The sequence below is a fragment of the Pelodiscus sinensis genome, chromosome 12 (genome assembly GCF_052426305.1).
Source record: "Pelodiscus sinensis isolate ZL-2025 chromosome 12, ASM5242630v1, whole genome shotgun sequence".
Classification (NCBI taxonomy): Eukaryota; Metazoa; Chordata; order Testudines; family Trionychidae; genus Pelodiscus; species Pelodiscus sinensis.
In genome coordinates, this window is record NC_143063.1 from 17,659,002 (window position 1) to 17,682,762 (window position 23,761).

At 41.0% G+C, this 23,761-nt stretch overlaps 1 protein-coding gene across 1 annotated transcript in view; it reads left to right on the plus strand.

Moving 5' to 3' along the window:
• RPGRIP1L (RPGRIP1 like) overlaps window positions 1-23,761 on the plus strand; it is a 171,246-nt gene that overhangs the window by 14,671 nt on the left and 132,814 nt on the right. Inside the window, exons 4-6 of the mRNA XM_075940279.2 lie at window positions 6,264-6,562; window positions 12,107-12,215; window positions 16,109-16,252. Of these exons, the coding sequence (XP_075796394.2) occupies window positions 6,264-6,562; window positions 12,107-12,215; window positions 16,109-16,252 (552 nt within the window). The remainder of the gene's footprint in view (window positions 1-6,263; window positions 6,563-12,106; window positions 12,216-16,108; window positions 16,253-23,761) is intronic.

Sequence of the window (23,761 nt, forward strand, 5' to 3'; positions counted from 1 at the left end):
TGCCTTTCAGAAACTTATTTATAGTTAGGCCAGGGAGCTAAGTTTGGTATGGCTGCAGGGGGCATGAATAGAAAAGAGTAAAAATTTGGTGCCATGTGTCGCACTGATTGGGGTCTTGCAGAATGCCAGATAAGTATTGAGCAATAGGTTACTTACATGCAAAAATGCCAGGGGAGAGAAGAAAATGTAGGAGGAAAAGAGGAAAGCTATAGATTGAAGAAGAGAAGTAAAAGGGCTTTATTCTGGAGGATCGCGCCAGTCTGGACGCTCTTTTCCAGCTTTTCCCCAAGCCGGAAACAAAAGCGGCGGCCATGTTTATTTAAATCCCGCGGGGGATATTTAAATCCCCCACGGATTTCCCTATTCTGACTTGCCTGCTTTGCATGCCTCTTCCGGAGAAGGGGCCAGTCTAGAAGTAGCCTTACATTCCTAGCCAGGGCAGCAAAAAGCTTGAGGGTCACAAGTTTTTTACCCAAGATGAGTACAGAAGATATGGAAGCCTACCTGCTCATCTTTGAAATTTCAGTACGTGAAGCCTGGCCTAGAGACCAGTGAGCCAAGATACTCATTCCTTTCCTGTGTGTAGAAGTGCAGAAGGAGTACCATGACCTGCCCACTTGAAACAGCAGCAAACTACCCTTGGTTGAAGGCAGAAATCTTAACCCAAGTGGGTGTGACGGTTGCAGTACGGGTCCAATGATATCACAACTGGAGATATCAGGAGAACAAATCTCCATGTTCCCAGTTATATGACATCATCCATCTTGCGCGAAGGTGGTTACAACCTGAGTCCCAGAGCCCTGAAGAGATTCTACAGATACTGGTGATTGACCGATACATGAGGAGGCTACCTCCGGATTTTTGTGTTTGGGTCCACCAGAACAAACCAGCCACCTATGACAAGGTCATTGTACTAGTGGAGAGGTAGAGAGGTGCAAGAGAGTTGACCCGACCAGTTAGTGGAGAAGTCCCCTGTGTTAAGGGCCCCAATCTCCAGAGTACAAGTACCTGAACCCTCAGACTACATGTAGACTGCTGGAGGGGGTTCGGAAAAAGATATGCAAATTGCAAACCATGATATCAGGTCACCACATCTGTACATAGTATTCAAGATGTGGGAATACCATGGTTTTGTATGGAGGCAATGAAATATTCTCTGTCTTATTCTCTATCCCTTTTTTAATGACTTCTAACATTTTATTTGATTTTTTTTTTGACTGCTACTGCACAGGATGTTTTCAGAGAACTAGCCACAATGACCCCAAGATCTTTCTCTTGAGTAGTTGTAGCTAAATTAGTCCCCATTATATTATATGAATAGTTGGGATTATTTTTTTCCACATTTATCAACATAAAATTTCATTTGCCATTTTATTGTCCAATCACTTAGTTTGGTGAGAAGCTTTTGAAGCTCTTCACAGTCTGCTTTGGTCTTAACTATCTTAAGCAGTTTAGTATCATCTGCAACTTTTGCCACCTCACTGTTTACCCCTTTCTCTAGATCATTTAGAAATAAATTGAATAGGATTGATCTCCAGACAAACCCTTGGGAGACCTCACTAGTTACCTCTCTCCATTCTGAAAACTTGCCATTTTTTCCTAACCTTTTTTCCTGTCTTTAAACCAGTTATCAGTCCATGAAAGGACCTTCCCTCTTATCCGATGATAACTTAATTTTCTTAAGAGCCTTTGGTGAGGGACCTTGTCAAAGGCTTTCTGGAAATCAAAGTACACTATATCTACTGGATCCCCCTTGTCCAATGCTTGTTGACCCCCTCAAAGAACACTAATAGATTAGTAAGGTATGATTTCCTTTTGCAGAAACCATGTTGACTTTCCCCCAACAAATTATGTTCATCTATGAGTCTGACAATTTTATTCTTTACTATAGTTTTAACTAATTTTCCCAGTACTGACGTTAGACTTACCGGTCTGTAATTGCCAGGATCGCCTCTACAGCCCTTTTTAAATATTGGCGTCATGATAGCTATTTTCCATTCATTAAGTACGAAGGCAATATGAAGGGTAGGTTACAAACCACAGTTAATACTTGTGTAATTTCACATTTGAGTTCTTTCAGAACCTTGGTTGAATGCCATCTGGTCCTGGTGACTTGTTACTATTAAGTTTATCAATTTATTCCAAAACCTCCTCTCATGATACTTCTATCTGGGACAATTCCTTAGGTTTGTCACCTAAAAAGAATGGCTCACGTTTGGGAATCTCCCCAGTATCCTCAGCTGTGAAGACTGAAGCAAAGAATTCATTTAGCTTCTCTGCAATTATTTTATCATCTTTGAGTACTCCTTTAACATCTCAGTTGTCCAAGGCTCCATTGTTTGTTTAGCAGACTTCCCGCTTCTGATGTACTTAAAAACATTTTGCTATTACTTTTTGAGTTTTTGGCTAGCTGTTCTTCAAACTCTTTTTTTGTTTTTTCTTATATTTTTACACTTAATTTGACAAAGTTTATTCTCCTTTCTATTTTCCTCACTAGGATTTGACTTCCGCATTTTTTAAAGACATCTTTTTATCTTTCACTGCTTCTTTTACTTGGTTGTTAAGCCACAGTGGCCCTTTTTTGGTTCTCTTACTGTGTTTTTTAATTTGGAATATACATTTAAGTTTGGCCACTATTACGGTGTCTTTCTAAAGTTTCCATTCAGCTGTATTTTTGTCGCTGTACCTTTTAATTTCTGCTTAACTAAGGTGACCAGACGTCCTCCTTTGAGGAGGACAGTCCTCCTTTTGAGGGGCTTGTCCTCCCCAATAATTATGTCCTCCTTTTGTCCTCCTTTGAAAAAAATTGTCCTTCCTGTTCTACTTTGCCAAAAAATTATATCCCGCTGTTTTTTAAAGTATCATTATACTGCAATCTAGTAACATCACTGCAAAGTTGGCTGATCCGCACATCTGTCGAAGTGCTGGACGTGGGCACTTGTCAGAAAAGCCGGTAAGTTACAAAACTGATTGAACCCCTGTTAAAAGGCTTAATATACAGTAAAATACAGTTATAGGGTATTTATGAAATGTTATTGTTTATTTTGAGCCATTTTAATGTAATGTGAATGTGATTTTTTTAGTTGACACAATTAACCCTAAAAATGTCGAAGAAAAGAAAATGCCATTTCAACGAGAATTTAAAAAAGGAATTTCCGTTCATCAGAATTGTGGATGAAACAAGAGATGATTCATTAGTGAAGTGTACTGTCTGTTCGGTGGAATTCAGTGTGGCAGTAGGTGGCCGATCCAGCATAACGAAGCATGTTTCATCAAACAAACATCAAAATTCTTTAACATTGGCATCAATGTCCCAGAAAGTTACAGACTTCTTAGGAAGTACATCATTTGAAGAAGACAAAAAGAATTTAGCAGCTGCCGAAGGTCTGACTGCGTACCACTCTATGATGCACAATCAAAGTTTTTGGAGCATGGACTGTACGTCAAAACTGAAGAGTACTTTATAATAAAAAATTCCATTGTGTCAGAACTAAAGAAGAGGCTATTATTCACAATGTTTTTCAAACTTACACACTAGCGAATTTGAAGAAAGGTTTAAATGAAGCTAAATTTGTTACATTTCTTTCGGATGCTTCAAAACACAAAGATACAAAGTTGTATCTGGTGTTAGTTCATTACTTCAGTTTTGAAAATGGTATTCAAATCAAATTTTTGAATTTGGAAGCAATTGATGGTGAGACATCTGAAATAATATCTAATCATATAAAAAATAGTGGATAATCATAATTTGAATGATAAAGTTATTGCGATGTGTGCCGATAACACAAATACTAATTTTGGTGGTGTAAAATGGTCTTGAATATCTAGAAAATTGGACTAAGCATGACGAATCAGTGTACGTGTTTGGTTTGATTCTGCTGAATGAAGAAATTCAAAGGAATAAAATCCTTGAAACAGTTTTATTTGTTAAAGAAAAAGTTAGCATCACAATAAATGACAATTTATTGTTCGAAGTACGAAGAATTAACAGTATAATAAAAGACAATGAATGGACTGAACACAAAATTGATGCAAAAAAAATGGATCGAGATTTTCAATTTCTTAAAAGAGCGACAAATAGTGATTTAAATGTTATATGAATGTTTTTAAGTCAAGTCTGTTTGTCTTATAAGAAGACTAATATTGTGATCATTTATTTAAATGATTATTTATACACATATACAAGTATATATTTTGTCAACTCAGTGTCCTCCTCGCACTTTTTCAAATTCTGGTCACCTTAGCTTAACTAACTTCCTTATTTTTGTGTCATTTCCCTTTCTGAAATTAAATGGTACATTGTTGCACTGCTAAGTTGTTTTTCCCACCACAGGGATGTTAAATTTTTTTACATTATGGTCATTATTTCCAAGTGGTCCAGTTATATTTGCCTCTTGGGCCGGATCCTGTGCTCCATTTAGTTCTAAATCAAGAATATCCTCCCCCCTGTGGGTTCCAGAACCAGCTGCTCTAAGAAGCAGTCATTTAAGGTGTCAAGAATTTTTATCTCTGCATCCCGTCCTGAGGTGATGTGTACCCAGTTAATATGGGGATACTTGAAATCCCCCACTATTATTGAGTTTTTTTTATTCTGATAGCATTTCATCACTGTCCTGATCAGGTGGTCGATAATATATCCCTACTCCTATATGCTTATTATTGGAGCATGGAATTAATATCCATAGAGATTCTATAGAACATTTTGGCTCATTTAAGATTTTTACTTGATTTGATTATACATTTTCTTTCAAATATAGTACTACTCCCCCACCAGCACAACCTGTTCTGTCCTTGCGATATATTTTATATCCTGTTGTGACTGTGTCCCATTGATTGTCCTCATTCCACCAAGTTTCCATAATGCCTGTTATATCAATATCCTCCTTTCAAACGAGGCACTCTAGTTCACCCATCTTATTATTTAGACTTCTCGCAGTAGTGGTGCCGAGAACGCAATGGTTTCCTGGCCCTGCCCCTGGGGACTATCAAATAGTCTTGTAACCGATAATATGTGATGCATTTACACAACTATTCAATTAATCGCTGTCTAATATCCCTAGTTGTCCGAGGAAAAAGTCTTAACTAATTCAGCCATTAATTTCCTACCAATATCACATGCTGGAGTTTTTCTAGATAGAAGTGCAAATTGAATATGCAGCAGAAGTGTGTGTGTGTATGTGTATGTGTATGTGTATGTGTATATATACTGTGACATCCCAAAGGTATTTTGAATTATTTTTGTTGTTTCACTTTTGTTCTTAAATAAAAGCTTCTGTCTGTAACCAGGCTAAAGTAAAGCAAACAAATTAAGTGTGTCTTTATTTTCAATCTCCTGTCTAGGCCTCTACAAAAGTAGATTCCCTGTAAACTAGATACAGCTCTTTAAGATGTGCGACCAATTTTGTAAAGTCTTGAACTTGTCTCCTTCATCAAAGCCACCTTTTCTTTCTTTCTATGCCAAGTTTTTTTTCTATTCACTGCTGGGCATGTTTTATGTTCTTATATATTACATCACCCCCATGTGCCTTCTCTGCCTTTTGTTCTGGCTTTGCAATGTTTATCAAAACTAAAAGAAATCAAAGGTACAACTCTTAAGATGCCAAAAGCAAAATTCGTATCCTTTTAAAGACAGATGAAAACCACACTTCCTGTATCTAATTATGCTCCACAGCTAATCACTACTTCTCTTAGCACATTGGTACTATGTATTAAATATAAAATTTAGCATGGCAACATAAACTTAAGATTTTCTCATCAGGAGCTTTTTGAGCACCCTTACCTATACTTTTTAGCATTTTTAGAACGGAAACATGGTTTAAAATCCTACAGTGAAAGTGTAAACAATACATCACTGAAATGCTGCATGTTATGAGCATGTGTTCAACAGTTTAATATCTTGTGGAATTGTAGTTTTTATACATTGTCTCACCACATCCCCAATCTGTAACTGTACTTAACAGAATGCAGAGTTCCTCTATAGGATCATGCCTTAAAAATTATATTTAAGAACCATATGGAGTAAATATGTGTCCTTAAATGATAAGCCTTAGGAAACTGTTATTTGTCAGTGCTATGAAGCAGATTGCTGCCCAATGGTTTCAATTATCTTCAAAGCGTTCTTTACAGGCAGTAATAGTTATATCAAAACCTGCAATTTATTATTCAGGTTCTATGCTGAAGTCTTCACAGTGATTATGTTCTTTTCAACACAATGGTTTTTATGCTGACTTTTCACATTCTTTTTCATCTTTTTATTTCCCCAGAATGGCCACCAAGTTAATTCGGCTTGTTCATGACAAGAAAAGATCTGAGCAGATTGGTGGTGGCCCCAAGCGGTTGGGCCAGGATGTGGAACTTGAAGAAATGATTGAGCAGCTACAAGAGAAAGTTCGTGAGCTTGAGAAACAAAATGAAGGCATCCGCAAGAGACTGATTGCAACCAAACAGCAGCTCCAAGTTCAAGGCCATCGGCACACTCCGTACAGCTATGTTCAGTCTCGCATTAACACTGGTCTCAGAAAAGTGAATGAGTCTGTCACTATCCAAGAGCGCACAAGGAAAGGTATAATTAAAATAGAGATAAACAATATCCTGATTTGTTCTTCACCGAAGAAATAGTTACATATATACTCACATTCTAATTTCTGTTCTTTAGCTTCTTCGTGGGCAGCGGTCTCTTCAGGAAGTATTAGAAAAAAATGAGGCGTTTGCCTACTTTTATTTTATTCTTTGTGGCAGTCCTTATGTCTTGTCCTTTTTTGTATGTCATCACTTGAGAACCCATGATGATATTGGCAATAGGAAATTCGTTTTGGATAAAATCATTAGCAAACATAGCATATGCTAATATGTTAATTTTTTAATGTCAATTCAAATCTCTGTATATGTTACTAGCAGATGTACCCAGCTTTGCTCAGGTCTGTAACTGAAGGAATTTCTTTTTTTGGAAAAAGAAATGAAAAATATACATGCATTTTCAATTATTGTATTTTTCAGGAATGTAGGCTGGAGTGAGAGTTCAAGCTTAGCTGCAGTCAGGAGCCGGTGTGTGCTGGCTTCTGGGGAGCTGGCTGCTGCCCTGTGCTGCTGGTTCTGATATAGAGGCAGAAGGCTGAGGCAGTAGCTGGTGCGTGGTGGCAGCCAACTTCCCCGGTAGCAGGGCTACAGATGGGAGCCAGTACACTCTGGCTTCTGGGGAGCTGGCTGCCTCTGACACAGAGGCAGCAGCGTAGGGCAACAGCTGGTGTTCACCAGGAGCCAGGTCCCATCCCGTGAGCAGGTGCATGTAATCACTGAGATTTTCAGCAGTTACATAGTTACCAGATTAAGCACATTTTAACATCCCTAACCTTTAGACGTGGGTATATGCATGCACAACATTGAAAATCTTAAAAATAAATGATACATGTGTAGATTCTGGAAGTTTTAAATGGTGAGGCAGAATCATAATTTTTACAGGTTTTTATATTCAAAACTTGTCATTTACTACAAGAGGAGTAGAAATAAGCACTTGTTTTCAGTCTTTTGTATTTGGAGGGATTAAATTATATTAGCAAATTCAATAATTTTTATAAGGAAAAAGTTTAAGGGATTTGTGTTTGGATAGTTTAATGTATCTGTCAAAATAACTTGTAAAAATAGGTATACTGAGCCTCATCCAAAACCTATTGACTCAGCTGGTGAGACCCCATTAACTTCTGCAAGTTTTGTGTCAGACTTGTGGTCAGGAACATTGTATTTTTGTCCTTTTTAAAAAAATTTCAGTTGAATAATCTTGCAAACATTCGTACAGCTGGAAAAGTTCATTGAGATTTAGTTACTATGACACTCTGACCTTAATTCTGATGCTTTTAAACAGGCAGTGAAAAGTAATAGACCTCAGTATTGTACTCTTCTAATGTTTATATAGTGTGAAATTTTTATTACCCAGTAATGGTGTTCTTTCAGCCTTTGTGATGTCATGAATTACACATTAAGCACTTTCATCTAGACTGCCTCTACAATGCTGTAGTTAAAGATGAAGCAAGGACAAAAAACTTAGAATACTCTGACACACTATAAGTGCTCTTTAGCTTGCAAAAGCAAACTTCTGTGTCCTAGACCTACTGTTGCAAAATTATTTCAGATACATTGTTAAGCAGAGGTTTTTTTCTGTTTATTTCTGTCTTTGTGTTGCAGTTGTATTGCCTTCTTGTCTTTAAAAAAAAAAAAAAGTGATTGTCCTAGTGTCTTGGCTAATATTTTATTTCTCAATAAAATAGATTTTGTTCTCTGAGGTGAGAACAGATGAGCATTGCTTGCTGTATTTGCATACCTTATTGTACTGCTATGCATTTCTGTTTACAGTAACCCCTTTTTCTTTGTGTGTAAAGCATTTTGGGATACCCTAAATATAAAAGGAGCTCTGGCTTTTGCTTGCTTTGTACTTGTACATTTTAGTCTTATGAGGAGAAAATACAACCACGTCAGCTAAAATTGGCATGCTCTAAGTAACCGTAGACAACAGCTTGGTGCATAAAAATGACCAGCTAGCTCACATATTGTGAGAGGTGACGTAGTTCAGGGTACTTCACTTGTGATCTCTCTCGCTGGTCCAGCAAGAGCATCCACCTTAGGCTCCCCAGCTCCGCCTTTCATGGGCAGAGCGATTCTTATCTCTCTCCCTCCTGATGGGGCATTTTCCAGGCAGCACAGTTCCCTGCTTACTCTGTGGCTTCCCAACAAATTGAACTGCCTAAGCAGGCTTGCTTTGTTTTCTCCTTAGCAACTACAATGTTATTACCTATATTACAAGTTGCATGCTTAGAAAGGACTCTGCAGTATGTTCATTTTTAAGGTGAAAGCATTCAAAGAGTAAATATATTAAAACCAAACGCCTCTCCACTTATGCTGTAAAGCTTACCAGAGGTCATCCCAACTAAACTTTAGGCTCTGGCAGGTGTCAGTCTTTCTAATCCTTCTTTAAGGATTGTTTACCCCCTCTGTCTTCCAGAAAATAATGTTTTTTTCATCTGTTGAATCAGAAACCTGTCTCTGAATTAGTTTAAACTCAGACTATTTATCCAAAAGTTCTTCCTTTGTCAGTCTCTGAAGAATCCAGTTTGAAGTAATTCATGTGACAGTATGGTTGCTTAAAGAGATAAGGGAGAACTTAATTGCCTCTCTTGTGTCAAGGATGCAAGATATCTATAGGAATGAGTCGTTTTCTCTCAAATGAGCCTGCACATGGCAAGCCCACAAACAATATCCGGACACAAAAGAGACAATCAAGATCTCCCTGTCTGTTTAAGAACCATATTGTCTCTGAAAAGCTTCATTGTTTTCCTTTGATCTAGAAGAAACATTTTGAGATTCAGCCTGATGGTCCATGGTTCTAGCAAGTTAAAGTGGTCACAAACCAGTTAATTGCACTCAGCTGGGTCGATCACAACTCACTGCCAGTTGATCACAACTCCACACTGCTAAAAGTCCAGCAGTGCAGCAATGTTCAGGCAGGATGGCTGCATGTCCTGTCCCCATGCCACTCCTGGAAGTGGATGGGTGTTGGCACATCTCTGCAAACCCTGGGGTGCAGGAAGCATCTCTGCATGTTGCCTCTGCCCGTGCATGTAACTCTCATTGGCTGAGAACTGGCCACTGGAGTTGTGGGAGTGGCACTTGTGGGCATGGGTAGCGCATGGAGACATTCTGTCTCTGTGGTGTGAAGAGATGTGCCAGCAGCCAACCACTTCCAGGAGTAGCATGGGGTTAGGACATGCAGTCAGCCTGCCTAAGGCTTGCTGCACCACTGGCCAGGAGCTGCATGTAGAAAGTACCTCCAGGCCAGAGCCTGCACCCCATACCACCACCCCCTAATGAGAACCCCCTTCTTCACCCAACCCCCTGCATCAGCCTGGGGCCCCTCCTGCACCCATACTCCCACCCAGAACTTGTACTCCTCACTCCTGCACCCCAACACCCTGCCCCAGGCTCAGCCCGGAGCCCCCTCCCACATGCCAAACCCCTCAGTGCCAGCCCAGAAACTGCACCCCCCTTGCACCCCAACCCTCTGCTCCAACTTGGTGAAAGTGAATAAGGATGAGGAAGAGCAAATGGTCAGCAGTGGAGGGGAGGGAGGGAGTAAATAGGGCAGGCTTTGGGGAAAAGGTGGGGTAAATTCAAAAAGTGATCTTGTGTGTACAAAAGGTTGGAGACCACGATCTAGAAGAATTACATACCTTCATGGAAGATACAGCTCTCAGTGGCTATTGGCCAAGATAAGCAAGGATGATGTTTTCCCAGCATCTGTTTGCCTGAAGCTGGGAATAGATGTCGGGATCATTTGATGATTATCCGTTCTGCTTGTTCCCTGTAAAGCACCTGGCACTGGTCGCTGTTGGAAGACAGGATACTGAGCCAAATGGAGCTTTGCTCAGGCCCAGTATGGCTGTTCTTATGATTACTTGAGTTAGAAAGGTGTGGTTTTGTATTAGAGATGTTAGTGGTTACCTGCGTAACCAGTTAACCTATAAGCAACTGCTTATCATTTAATGGTCCTGATTTAACCACAACAACCCCCCTCCCGCCCCACGTGCTCTGCTTTTAAAACTCAGACCAGCAGGTGAGCCCCCTGCCAGCCTGTGCTGATAGAGGCAGCAGCTAGGGCAGCCATAGCCCCTGTCTGCAGGGCTCACAGCAGAGGGTGGCAGCAGCGCTCTGTCTGTGGGAAGCTCGGGCCCCCCCAGGGATAGGAGCTGCTGCTCCCCATGCTGCTGCCTCTTATACAGAGGCAGCAGCATCGTATAGCAGAGGGCTTCCCAGAAGTGGGGCCAGGAGCTCACTGCATAACAGTGTAACTGCTGAGATATAATTAAAATGACCGATTTCTAACATCCCTACTCTGTATGAGTAGACTTTCAACTTCAGTGGCTTTCTTGATATTTATTACATAGGGAGTTTGTGTGTGAGGTAATATATTTTATTAGAATAGTTTCTGTTGGTGAGAGACACAAAGTTTCAAGCTTACACATTAACTTGTGTGCTATTACAACAATACAAATCTAACCATGAATTAACTGAATATTAAGAATGATTAGCTACTTTTGGAATAACTGAGCTACTTAAAGTCAAACAGATTTGTAACCTTTGGAAATACATGAAAGGTCAATCATCTCAGTTCAAAGGCTGCCAAAATAGGTAAGGATGCTCATTTAGTTCATTATATGATCTCGCTGGTGTTCCTGTGACTTGAGCATCTCACAGCTCACTCTTGTAGAAGGATGGCAGCTTCAGTGTCGTGTGTCTTCAGTGTGCTGTTATCTGAAAAGCTGATGTATATAGTTAGTTCATGCCTTAACAAATCACTAATCTTTTGATGCAGCAATAACATCAGATACTGAATTTGGGAGGACTGTCCATTCAACTAGTCTAGCAACTCTCTTCAGGGAGGTTACACCTAGCTAACCTCTTTCTGTGTGGCTTGGTGGAGGTGTAGGAGAAGAAGGCGTTTCACTGGTCATCTCTCTCACCCTGCTTTGGTGCCCAAATCTAAATAGAGTTTCTGATGATAATAAGGAACTGAAAGACCTTTAAAATTGATTGGAATACTTACACCATCAGTCAGCTCAATGTAAGATTTGGGGTTCCAATTAATTTCCTGAACTATAAAATCCTAATCATGGTCCTGTGACTGCTAAGATAGGTACATAATTCCTGCACTATGGCTCCATGGAGATGGTTCAGTCAGAGAACAAGAATAATTACTAGGCAGTAGACATCTCTTAAATTATCATTATTGTTAAGTCCTCTTGCAATGAAGCTGGCAGTTATGTTCTTTGCTTCCCAAATTAAATGCCTTCTAGTAGGTCCATATTAAAGCCTACTGATCACCTGTCTGTCACTTTTATTTTGTTTTGTCCATACTGGAATTTTGGTACCCTACCTTCATGATGCATTTTCTGAATTTATACATAGCATTCTATTGTGTATTAGATATGAAGATATCTGTTATGACATCTACATAATAATTATATACATATTTATATTTATAAGGATTTCCCCTTATGTTAAATATTGTTTTCATTAACTGCTGTGTCAGAATATGACTCTCTGTTTTCTTTATTTTTAGGAATGAGATTTCAAGATATAGAAATGAGATCCTTGAGATCCCCCCAACCAGTGCTCCCAAGATATGGACATAGTTTGCTTGAAGAAGCAAGGGATGAGATAAGAAATTTGTAGGATACTTGTTTATAATTCTTAATTTTCTATAATATACAGTTATTAATATGTGATGTTATTAAGAAAAAACACATTCTTCAATGATTAAGGTGTTTTACAGCGCTTTCATTCCAACAAAAAATGGGGTCTTGCACTCTGGCGTTGATTGTACTGGCATCAAGCAACATTGCACAAGAGATTTAGAAATAGAAAGTATAAGGATCCTTATCAAATTGCATTGGACAGAGAAATATAATGCAGTAAAATATATGTACTGTACTCTACGTGGAATGTTGTCAGGTTTTAACAACCTACACATGCAAAATTTGTCCTGGGATATTTTTGTTAGTGGCCAGAGTATTGATTTTATATTTCATTCAAAAATAGCACTTCTTGCAGCACAGTGCCCCCTATTCCTACGCAAGGCTATTGGATCACCTCTGACAAAAGGAAGAAAGCTATTATCTATGGAATTATTGCAATCATACTTTTTGAAGCACCTGGGCTTTATTTTAGAGATTTCCCCTGAAAAAGGTAACCTATCACAGATGTTGCTTAACTGATTAAATATGAAGATGCATAGTTGGGCCAGATTCTGTGCTGTGCAGTTTAGAAGGTACAGCCTAGGAGATGGGGCTGGCTAAGCTGGCTTTAAGGGTCTGCTATACAGCAAACAAAAACCTACCATTGTCCATGCCCAGCAGACTTGGGCTTGGGCTCTGGTTCTGTTTTGTTGCTGTGTATATTTCCAGACTTATGATTTTGACAGCCATAGATGTCTAGCTGCAGTTCCAAGGTTAAAAGCTGCTTGTAAATTCAATCTAGCATGCATTGTAAGTTAAATATGGAGCACAGAGAGCCTCTGACACATCCATATTCTGGGACCAGGCTGTGCAAAATATGGCCCGTGGGCTAGATCTAGCTCACCAAGCCACTGCATCCAGCCCATAGGAGCCTCAGCCAGCTTCCTGCCTGCCACATCCCCACTTGGTGTTCAGAAAAGCTGGTTGCGGGGCTCTGTGAATGTTGCAAGCCTGGGGAAGGAGGGAGAGGCTTCTCACGCTGCCCCGCCTCCAGCAAAATCTCACAGCTTCCATTGGCCAGTTTCCAGCGAATAGGAGCTTCAGCATGTAAAGTACCCCATCATTCCCCCCTCAGAGCATGCACTTCAGAGCACCATATACATGGCCTCTGCAGCTGCTCTGCTCATGTTTGAAGGCATGTAAGGCAGGAACCCTGACTAAGTAACCTGCTGGGCTGCTGGATAGGAGCTGCCAGGTAAGCTAAGCGCCTTCTGGCTAGAGCCTGCCTGTGGCACCCCAGCCCTCCCTCCCACACCCAATCCTCTGCCTCACTTTCTAAACCCCTATCCTAATTTACCCAAACCCTCAGCACCCCCTTCTGCACCTGTGCCCCTTCCCAGATCCTGCACCCTTTGCTATATCCCTCCTCCAGGTCACAACCCCCCTCCAAGATCTTGCATCCCAATCCCCTACCTCTGGTCCCAACCCAAATCCCTGCACTCTCCTGCATTCCTACCCCTGGTTACAACCCCTGCACCCCTCATACACTCTTCGTCCAGGTCAGAATTCTCTCCTGCACCCATACCCCACTAGACCCTGCACCCTAGTCTCCTGCCCCAGGTAACAACTCCCTCCTTCTAGGGATGTTAAAATGCAGCTAATTGAATAGTTAAGTAGTCGATGGCATTTCCCGCAACTAGTCGATAAGAACTTCCACATTCCTTCTTTGAAATATACAAGAGCCCCTGGTGGGACTTTTGTACATTTCAGAGAAGGATTAAGGAACTGTCCAGCCCGGGGCAAATGGGAAGTCCTGCTGACCCCGGGCTGCACGTGGATGCATGCATTGAAATGTACAAGACTCCCCAGTGGGGGCTCTTGTGCATTTCAAAGCCATGGAGCCTGGGGTCAGCGGGGTACTCTGACCCCAAGTTCAACACAGCATTTCAGCGGAACCGAGGATCAGCTGGGGACTCCTCAGCTGATCTGGGGCTGGGCTGAAGTGCTGCAGGGAGCCCAGGATGAGCTGGGGAATTCCCAGATGACCCCGGTCCCAAATGGCATTTCCCCAGAACCCAGGGTCAGCTGGGGAGTCCCTAGCTGACTCCGAGCTCCATGTCACTTCGGCTTTTTCAAGGGGTAGCACCGCACAGTTGAGCCGCCAACCAGCTGTGCGGTGGCTGCCCCTTTGAAACGCTGTGTTTAGGGTTTCAAAGTGGCAGCGCCGCACAGCTAATCCCTGGCTCAGCTGTGTGGTGCTGCCTCTTTGAAGTATCCCTTCTCTACCCTCCTCCCCCTCCCTCTTTGCTGCCTCTATATCATAGAGGCAGCAAGGAGGAGGGAGGTCGACTAGTCGACAGACTATCTGATAAGCAAATGGACTATCCAACTAGTCCTTAACATCCCTACCTTCTTCACGCAAACTCCTTTCCAGATCCCACACTCCCTTCTGCACCCAGTTGCTTGCCCCAAGCTTCCTTCTGAACTCAACCTTCAGCCCAGGACCACATCACCTCCATTAATATAATGGAGCGGCCCCGACCACTTAAAATTATTGCCCACCCCTGCTCTGGAGCTGTGAACATAGGAAAAGTCATTAATTTCTAACTTAGTCACAAAACTTTGTTTTATTATTTTTCTGTACTAAAATTTATTGGTAGCTGTTCTGGTTTTCTAAGGTTTCACTTTTCCTAAGCCCATTTTTGTGTCTGATAATCTTATTTAAGTAACATATGTCCAAATCAGACTTTAGGTACTATAAGTACTTGAGGTACCATGAGTAAGTCTGTGAGTCCATCACAAATTCTTTGACTTTTTGGGACCTGCAAGACTTTTGCAGCAGCTGACATGACTGACCCCAAAGCTGCTGGGGCAGTCGCGGCCATTCCTCACTTCCTCCCCCCAAGCACCAGTTGTCACTGGCAGCAGCGGGGAACTACGCCAGCCCCTACCAGTTAACTGGTTCACCAGTCACATGGTCCCAAATGAGAGAGTAAGCCAGACTAGGGCAGGTCACCGTCAGCTCAGCAAGGCTCCTAGCCCCGGGCAGGGTTCCCAACCCCCATGCCACCAGCCCTGCCGGAAAACACAGGCCTGCTGACACCGGCCCTGCTGCTGCCAGCCCTCCTGCCTCCAGATTCCTGGTTACCAGGACTCTCTAGAGGTCAGGGAACATCTGTGCGGGATCATGGATTTTGCCCAAACAGAGAGTCCTTGTTTCAAGAGGTTCAACCTGTACCATTTTTTTTATTAATATGATGTGCTTATTTGCTCATATTTCAGGGCAAACCCTGATCTGGGTGGAACTAATTTGAAATATCCCTTAATCAGGATAAACTTCACTACGTGTAAAAGTTAGCAATGCAGATAGTTTGCACTGTACAACACCACATACCCCAAAATAAAAGCTTTTAAAAATGGAGCTCCCGATTTCAGTTCATTGAGGATCTGTTACTCTACTCATGCCTGGAGGTGAAGTTTTCCTGCCCGCAAACCTTTTGGCAACAGAAAATTATATGCCATGTAAATATAGGATATGACGTAGTAAGCTTATTCATGCTAAACAAACTAATTTAAGCCATCTAATAAATACCTCTTTAAAGATGTTATGAAGGGTTTAGCTATTGTAATGGAAAATGTAGCTAATCTTTGATCATCTGTTTTTTGTTTGGACTATTTGTTTCCCCCTACATGAATAAAGTGTGCACATGGTAAATACAATTCTAGAAGTTCAAGTTAGCATCTTTATTCAGATGAGAAAGAAGACTTGATCCAGGAATATAACTTCACACAAGATATTTTTTCTGCTTTTTTTTTTTCCAGTATGAAATTTTTTTATAGTTCTTTTCAAAATCTTCTGAATACAAGCTGCTTTTGTTAACTTACAGGGAAAATGTGATCGAGTCACAAAAAGGACATATTGAAGAATTGGAGCACACTGGAGAGGTTCTAAGAAGTCAGATAAGGAAGAAGGAAAAGGAGTTTGAGGAATCTGTTCTTCAGTTGAAAGAGCAACAAGCAACAGGCCAAAGGTATTGTGAAAAATGGAAGGTTCCATATTACAAAGTTATAACGCCTTCTATATGTACTAAGGTGAAGCATTAGATGTCCTAATTCATATGTCTTCCATCATAGTTCTCAAAACTGTACAAGATACTGTTATTAGAGAAACAAATGAAGTTTGTTGTGATTATTTCTTTGTGTGGTAATGCTGAGTCCTAAGGCATTCAAGTAAAGCCTTGTCCTACCTAACGCTGCTCAGTTAGTATGTTAAGAATAGGCTTTGTTCCTAAGTTTACAAACAAGGCCGGATTTAGGAGCAGGCAACTGCCTGGGGTGCCAGGCTTTGATTGCAGCAAGCTTGAGATGCTGTTTTTGTTGCTAGCAGAAAAAGGGAAAATAGATTGCTTGGAGTAAAATGTTTTACAGACCCTAGCTTGTACATTTATTGTCTTACATGACAGGTATTAATCATAATTGCAGATCATGAATTCAAAGTTGTGAAATGGGCTCCAAATACAATACAAAATTAGGTGTTCAAAAGTTTGACAAATGAAGGGGGGCAATAAAAATGTCTCTCTTGGTTTAGGGCCAGCCTTGTTCACACATTCAAAAGAACATGAGTTCCATAATCACTTCAAATAGAATCTCACAAAAGGCAACATAAATGACCACTCTAGAAAGTTTATTAAATACTTGCATTCCTCATGTTATTTTTTTTTAAGTATTCAGATATGGATTAGATTTCAATGGATATAGTTGAATGTTCCTTAATCCTCACTATTACTTTAGAATAGGGGTGGGCAATAAGTTTTTTTGGGGAGCCACTCCAACATTTTGGTAAGTAGTCAAGGGCCACACATCTATGAAGGGGGTTTGAGGTCTGGAATGGCGGGTGGAGTGCAGAAGGGAGCTTGGGATAGAGGACTGGGATGCAGAAGGGGATGTGGGGTCTGAGACTGAGTTTGGATGAAGCAGGGGATAATGATCTGGGGCAAGGGCTTGGGGTGCATGATCCAGGAGGAGGGTATGGGTGCAGGAGAGGATTATGGCCTGGGGGAAGGGGTGCAGGATTTGGGAGGGAGTTGTGACCTAGAGGAGGTAGACAGAGGGGGTACAGAGGGTTTGGGTAGTGACCTGGGGCAGGAAGTTGGGTGGGGAAGAGGAGTGCCAGAGCCAGGCTATGGCTGGGAAGCACTTACTAGGTGGCTCCTAGCCAGCAGCCCTGAAGGAACCTGAGACAGGCATCATGCCTATATGCTGCAGTCCCACGATGCTTGGCTGGCTGCTCCGTGTGGTTCTACTCCAGGATAGGGATGGGGAGGGAGGAAGGAGGCTTTGTAGCCTGCCACTGCCTCCAGCAAAATTTCTCAATTCCTGTTGGCCAGAAAGTGGCCAGTGGGAGCTGAGGGATTTTGCTAGGGTGTGAGGGCAATGTGCAAAGCTTCCCCCTCCCTCCTCAGCCAGCAGTTTAAAGTGGTGAGAGCTACTCTGTAGTAAGGGTCCCAGCGAGGCGGCTGTGGGCTGGATCCAGCAGCTTGGTCGGCCAGATCCGGCTCCCTGGTCACATCTTGCCCACCCCTGCTTTAGCAGCTGTTAAATGCAATACAATTATGGCCTGCACATATGTTTGAATGAATATACCAAAACACCCATTGTAGGTATGCAGGGGAAGAAACTGAAGAATGTTGCATTCCTCCCTCTTATAGACTCATAGACTTTAAGGTCAGAAGGGACCATTTTGATCATCTAGTCTGACCCCCTGCACAGTGCAGGCCACAAAATCTCACCCACCCCTCCTAGAATAATCCTCTCACCTATATCTCAGATATTGAAGCCTTCAAATACTTTTCTTCAAATACTACCTCTTCTTCAACCTCTCATTTTTTCTCCTAAGTTTGTTTTTTATTCCTATATATTTCCCCTTCCACTTTTCCTAATTCCTCACTTTTCTTATCTTTACCTTTCTTCTTTCTACTCCTCCTTCTCATTATTATTATTATTATTATTATGATGATGATGATGTATTTTTTTACTATTACTACTACTTCTAGGAGGCTGTGCCCCTACTTGCTACGCTTATCAACCTCCCCCCAGCTGCTGTTCATGCCAGCCCCTCCTCTTTCTAGCCACCACACACGCTAACCGCAGCTGCTGTGTTTGCATACACCCCGGCCACTATGCCCTACCACCAGTCTGCTCCTGCACCTTCCCTTGCTCCTGCACCCTCCATCCTGCCAGACTCTGTACCATCACACTCTCCTGCACCCTACATCCAAACTAGACCTTGCATCCTCACCCCCTTCTGCACCTCATCTCTTGCCCAGGTCTTGCACCCCCATTTCTATACCCAGGGCTCACCAAGCGGCAGCGAGCCCTGCTCACCAGCTGCATGGTTCTGCGAGCTGCGCTTGCGCAGATTGCGCAGTGCTGGCTGTGCCGGCTTGTAATCTACTTGTCACGGGTGAGTAGATGACATGATTTGTCGAGCCCTGCCTATACCACTCACTGGCGGGGGTGGCGCACGTGGGAGGCAAGAGGAAGGAGATGGTAGCAAGGGTAAAGGAAAAAGTTACCTCTGTTTTATCCTTTCCAGATTTGGTTAGGGGTGCACACACATTCACTCATTATCTTAAAAATTTAGTTAGTCTTTCTCAGGAGCTTATAGGAGATTACTCTCATTCTGCACCATGATCCACCTGGCAGCTTGAATCATGGGATTTAAATAAGTGTGGTCATCTCCCCTCTCAGGAAGTTTAGAAAATGTTCTTGCAATATGGAAGTCTGTTGAAATTAAAGTGCTGCTATCAGAAATAGTAGCGTTTTGGGCAGCTGGTAATGGCTCCTTGTTCTGCTTCCAGATCAAGTATTTTGGAATTTTATTATACCTTTAAAAGCCCCACCATCTCTTAAATTAGCATACATTTGGCTACCATCTGGGTACATTAGTTTCCAAAAAACAGCTCAGGAATTAATGCCGGGAAGTCCTGTGACACAGGAAATCTGACTAGCTGATCACGGTACTCCCTTCTGGCATTTTAATCTATAAGTTTGTCGTTAGAAACCTGGTGATTGTGCGATGTACCTGATGAATGCGCTTCCAAGAATCTTTGAAATTATCACTTCTTGGGAGCTTAGCCTGGCATTCAAAGGATACAAAGACACTCAGAGCCTTTTGGAAAATAAACATTTTATTACTTATGGTTAAAAAAGCATTTGTTATTGCAAGATATCTTCTCTTCATTGAATACCACAAAGATAAGATCATTGCAGGTACTTATTCCAGATTTCAATCCAGTGTGATAACTGAGAGTGACCTTATTAAGACCATTAGCTTCCTAGTCTTGTCAAAAAACAGGACTATGTAGCACTTAAAGACTAAAAAGATGGTTTATTAGGTGATAAGCTTTCGTGGGCCAGGCCCACTTCCTCAGATCAAATTGTGGAAGAAAATAGGCATGACCATATATACCAAAGGGATACAATAAAAAAAAAAGTGAACACATATAAAAAGGACAAATCAAATTTCAGAACAGAGGAGGGATGGGGGGGAAGGTAAATGTCTGTGAGCTAATGATATTAGAGGTGATAACTTTACGCCGGGATCTTAACAAAAATACTAATTATCTTACCCATTATAAAGATAGCTTCCCCAACTATCACTTCTAATATCATTAGCTCACAGACATTTACCTCCCCCCCATCCCCCCTCTGTTCTGAAATTTGATTTGTCCTTTTTATATGTGTTCACTTTTTTTTTTATTGTATCCCTTTTGTATATATGGTCATGCCTATTTTCTTCCACAATTTGATCTGAGGAAGTGAGTCTGGCCCACGAAAGCTCATCACCTAATAAGCCATCTTGTTATTCTTTGAAGTGCTACATAGTCCTGTTTTTTGTTTCAGCTAGTCTAGACTAACACAGCTACATCTCTATTACTAGTCTTGTCAAACACTCTCTTTCTTCCCCAAAGAACTCAGCGCCATAATTTAGATAGAAAGCAGACTCTAAGTTATATTGATAAGACTTGAAATTTTGAAAAGCCATCTAAACATCCTGTGTCTTTGAGTGCAATACAAGAGGAGTAATAGATTCCAAGCCAAACTATAGCTTCATCTTCTAATTCTAGAATTACCCTGGTACAATACAAGAATAGGCTGGACATAAGACCAGAAGTAGATCAAGTAGTGTGTTCATGATCCCGAAATTTTGGCTTACACAGCAGTATGTAGACTGTAGTGTTAAAGATAGTGTAATTCAGAGCAGCACTTTGGAATGCTCTAACTTGTACTGGGGACAAGCCCAGTCTCCAAAGCTGTGTGAAATCCAAGATTTGCAAAGACAGCTTAAAGCCGCTTTGACCTTTCTATCTCATCCTGGGCTTAGATTTTCTATACTAAGCTTCAAGACAGGCACAACACAGTACATAGTCTAGTGTCTGTCCAAGTTAGGGATGTAAGCGACTAGTTGACTATACCATAAGCATTTGCTTATTGGGTAGTCAAGTAGGAACTTGACTAGTCGCTCCCCACCCCCCACCTCCCCAGGCAGCAAATGGAGGGAGCATGAGCCGGTGCTGGGGGGAGCTGGCTTAAAAGCATCACTGTCTCCGCAGGGGGGCAGGGGAGGCAGAGGACAGTGGGATTGAAACAGTTCCACTTTCACCAGTCCAATTGCTATTCCTCTCCTTTTGAAATGTACAAGAGTTGCCTGTGGCTCTTCTACATTTAAAGGAAGAGGCACAGAGGGGTCCCCACTAGTACAGGTTCCTGCTGCCTTTCTCCTTTTGAAATGTAAAAACCACGAGTGGCTCTTGTACATTTCAAAGGTAGAGGCAGCATGATAGCAAGTGCCCTCCTTATCGACTAATCATTGGAACGTCCATTAACTACTCAATTAGATGATTAATTGAAATTTAACATCCCTAGTCCAAGTGGATTGGCTAAGCATTGAGGTGACTATTGCAGCACTCACTATTATAGTGGCAGATGCTATGTTTCTTATTTCCATTATAAGATTTAGGTTTTTTTTTTAAAAAATGTGCTATTATTTTGAGAAACTTGGCACACAGGTTATCAGGCTGGTTTAGTGTTTTTTAAAACATAACCTTTAATTTTGCTTGGTTGTTTTCAATATAGAAATGGGCAAAAACCTCATGGTGACTCAATTTCTAACGAACACAGTACTCAAGCCTAAATGCTTTCATTTTGAACAGTTACTTTTTTGCAAGAAGCTAGTCCTGCGAGTAACTTAATTACTCTTGGTATTTTCCAAAAACATATTTTGAAGCAGCTCAGAAGTACATGTGTGAAATAAATAATTAACAATGTCCTTTACCAGTCAATATGGAAAAATGCTGTATTTTTTGTATATATAATATTTTTTCTTCAATAGGACTTCAGGATCCGACCTGTTGAACACACAGATTTAGGAGTTCAGTGCATTAAATTATCTTGACTCTACAGTGTTTTCAATGTAATAGTTCTAGTCCCAGAGCAGACAAACCAAACATAGTAGACCTAATATAGCAAGGGAGATACAGTAGAACTACACATGGATAAAACTTTGCCAAATCAGACCCAGCTCAAATAGAAACTTGTATGCAAATTTCCATCTGACTTCTCATGCTCACACTTGCTTGTGTGTCTACATATCAGGGATTTGCTGATTGTTGAGTGTGTATTTGTTTTGCTACATACACAACATCCAAAATCCATATTTCCACATGCAAATTCTGAGTTGGACTGAAAACAGCAATGTAGATTTGCACATACAGATGCACAACAGCAGTGTGATACTTAGAATAAATTATTGGGTTTTTTTTCTTTATTTGAATACCATTAAAATAAATGAGATACCCCATTAAGTGTTACGGACATGATTTAAGTTAATATATAGTTTTGTCATTTCAAATATGGTGTAGAAATGAAAAAAGTGTACATTGTGGTGAGACTACATTTTTTGCTTTCATCATTAGGATTAACCTGCATAAATTTCTCAGGCATTAATGGAAGACTGATCCTGTTCTACTGAAACATATTGGCCAGTTCTCTTATTTTCTCTTTTTTTATCTCTGAATAGAGAGGGCAAAGTTGAAAGTTGTTTTTTATTTGAACGTGGTCTAACAATATGGAAAGAGTTAAGAGCCATTTGCTTAGCTAATATGGCAATAGCTGTCTTCAAGAAATAGCCATTGACTAATGGTCTCAGTGTTGTCCCATTTGAGAGTTTGCAGGTGTCAGTGACATTCATGTAACTACAATGTAGCTATTCTAATTTAATTTCACTGGTGTAATTGATATGCAAATAAGAAAAAAGTAAGCCCATAATATCAAATAAATGTTTCTTACTCTCATGCAGAACTTTTTTGGGAAGGAGTAGAGCAAGTTATTTGGAGCCAAACTTTGGCTATAAAAGGAAGAGACAGAATTAATATGTCTGCTTTGTATGATCCCTTTGCATAAAGAGTTTCTGATCAGAAACAGAATAATTGGGATGAGGAACTGTGCTCTGTCTAGGGGGCCACTTAAGTATATGTACATACACGGTTCGAAGGGACCATATCATCTTCTCCTTGACCATTTCTCTTTCACTGTTCTGTGATGTCAGTCGTGGAAAACCTGAGGCATCTCTATGGATTTATAGGAGAAGCTAAATAGAAAAGGCAGCTTCTGCCCTGTGTCCCTCCACTGCTAGCATCTGTGTGAATGTGTGTATGTGACCAGCCAGAACAGAGCCATTTACTAGGAGTAATGTGAAAATAATGTACGTCTGCGAGGAAAAAATGGATGGCTTTGTAAATATTTGAGGAATTATGTATTAAAATCCATAAATTGCTTAAAAATAATTATTTTTTAAATTTCTGTAGCTAGCAACTATATGAAATTAAATATTGTCAAAATTGCCATAACTAAACTCAATTCTAATAAATACCTGTTCTTCCTGATTATAAAGGGTTGGTGTGGTAATAAACATAGGCAAAACCTTTCAAATAAAATTAAGGATGTAAAAGGTTAACCGGTTACCTAATAAGCCCCCCCTGCAGGCCCCCAGCTAGTCTGCACCAGCCCTCTGTGGTTAAAAGGTTAAACGCTTACAATTGGTTAACCAGTTAACTTTTAAAATAGATATTTACATCCCTAAATCAAATAGTGTTTGTCACTGTTGACAATACACATTAATTTTGTTTGTCCTAAGCCATTGGAGTTAGAATCTCAGACTCATAGGATTGGAAGAGTCCTCAAGAGGTCATCAAGTCCAGTCCCCTACCCAAAGAAGGACCATCTCCAACTAAATCATCCCATCCAGGGCTTTGTCAAGCCAGGACTTGAAAACCTTCAGGGTGTGGAGATTCCATCATCTCCCTCGGTAAACCATTCCAGTGCTTCACCACCCTCTTAGTACAATAGTTTTTCCTATTATACTAGACTTCCCCCACTGCAACTCTTGAGACCATTGCTCCTCGTTCTGTCACCTGTCACTACTGAGAACAGCCTCTCTCCATCCTCTTTGGAACCCTGCAAAGTAGTTGAAGGCTGCT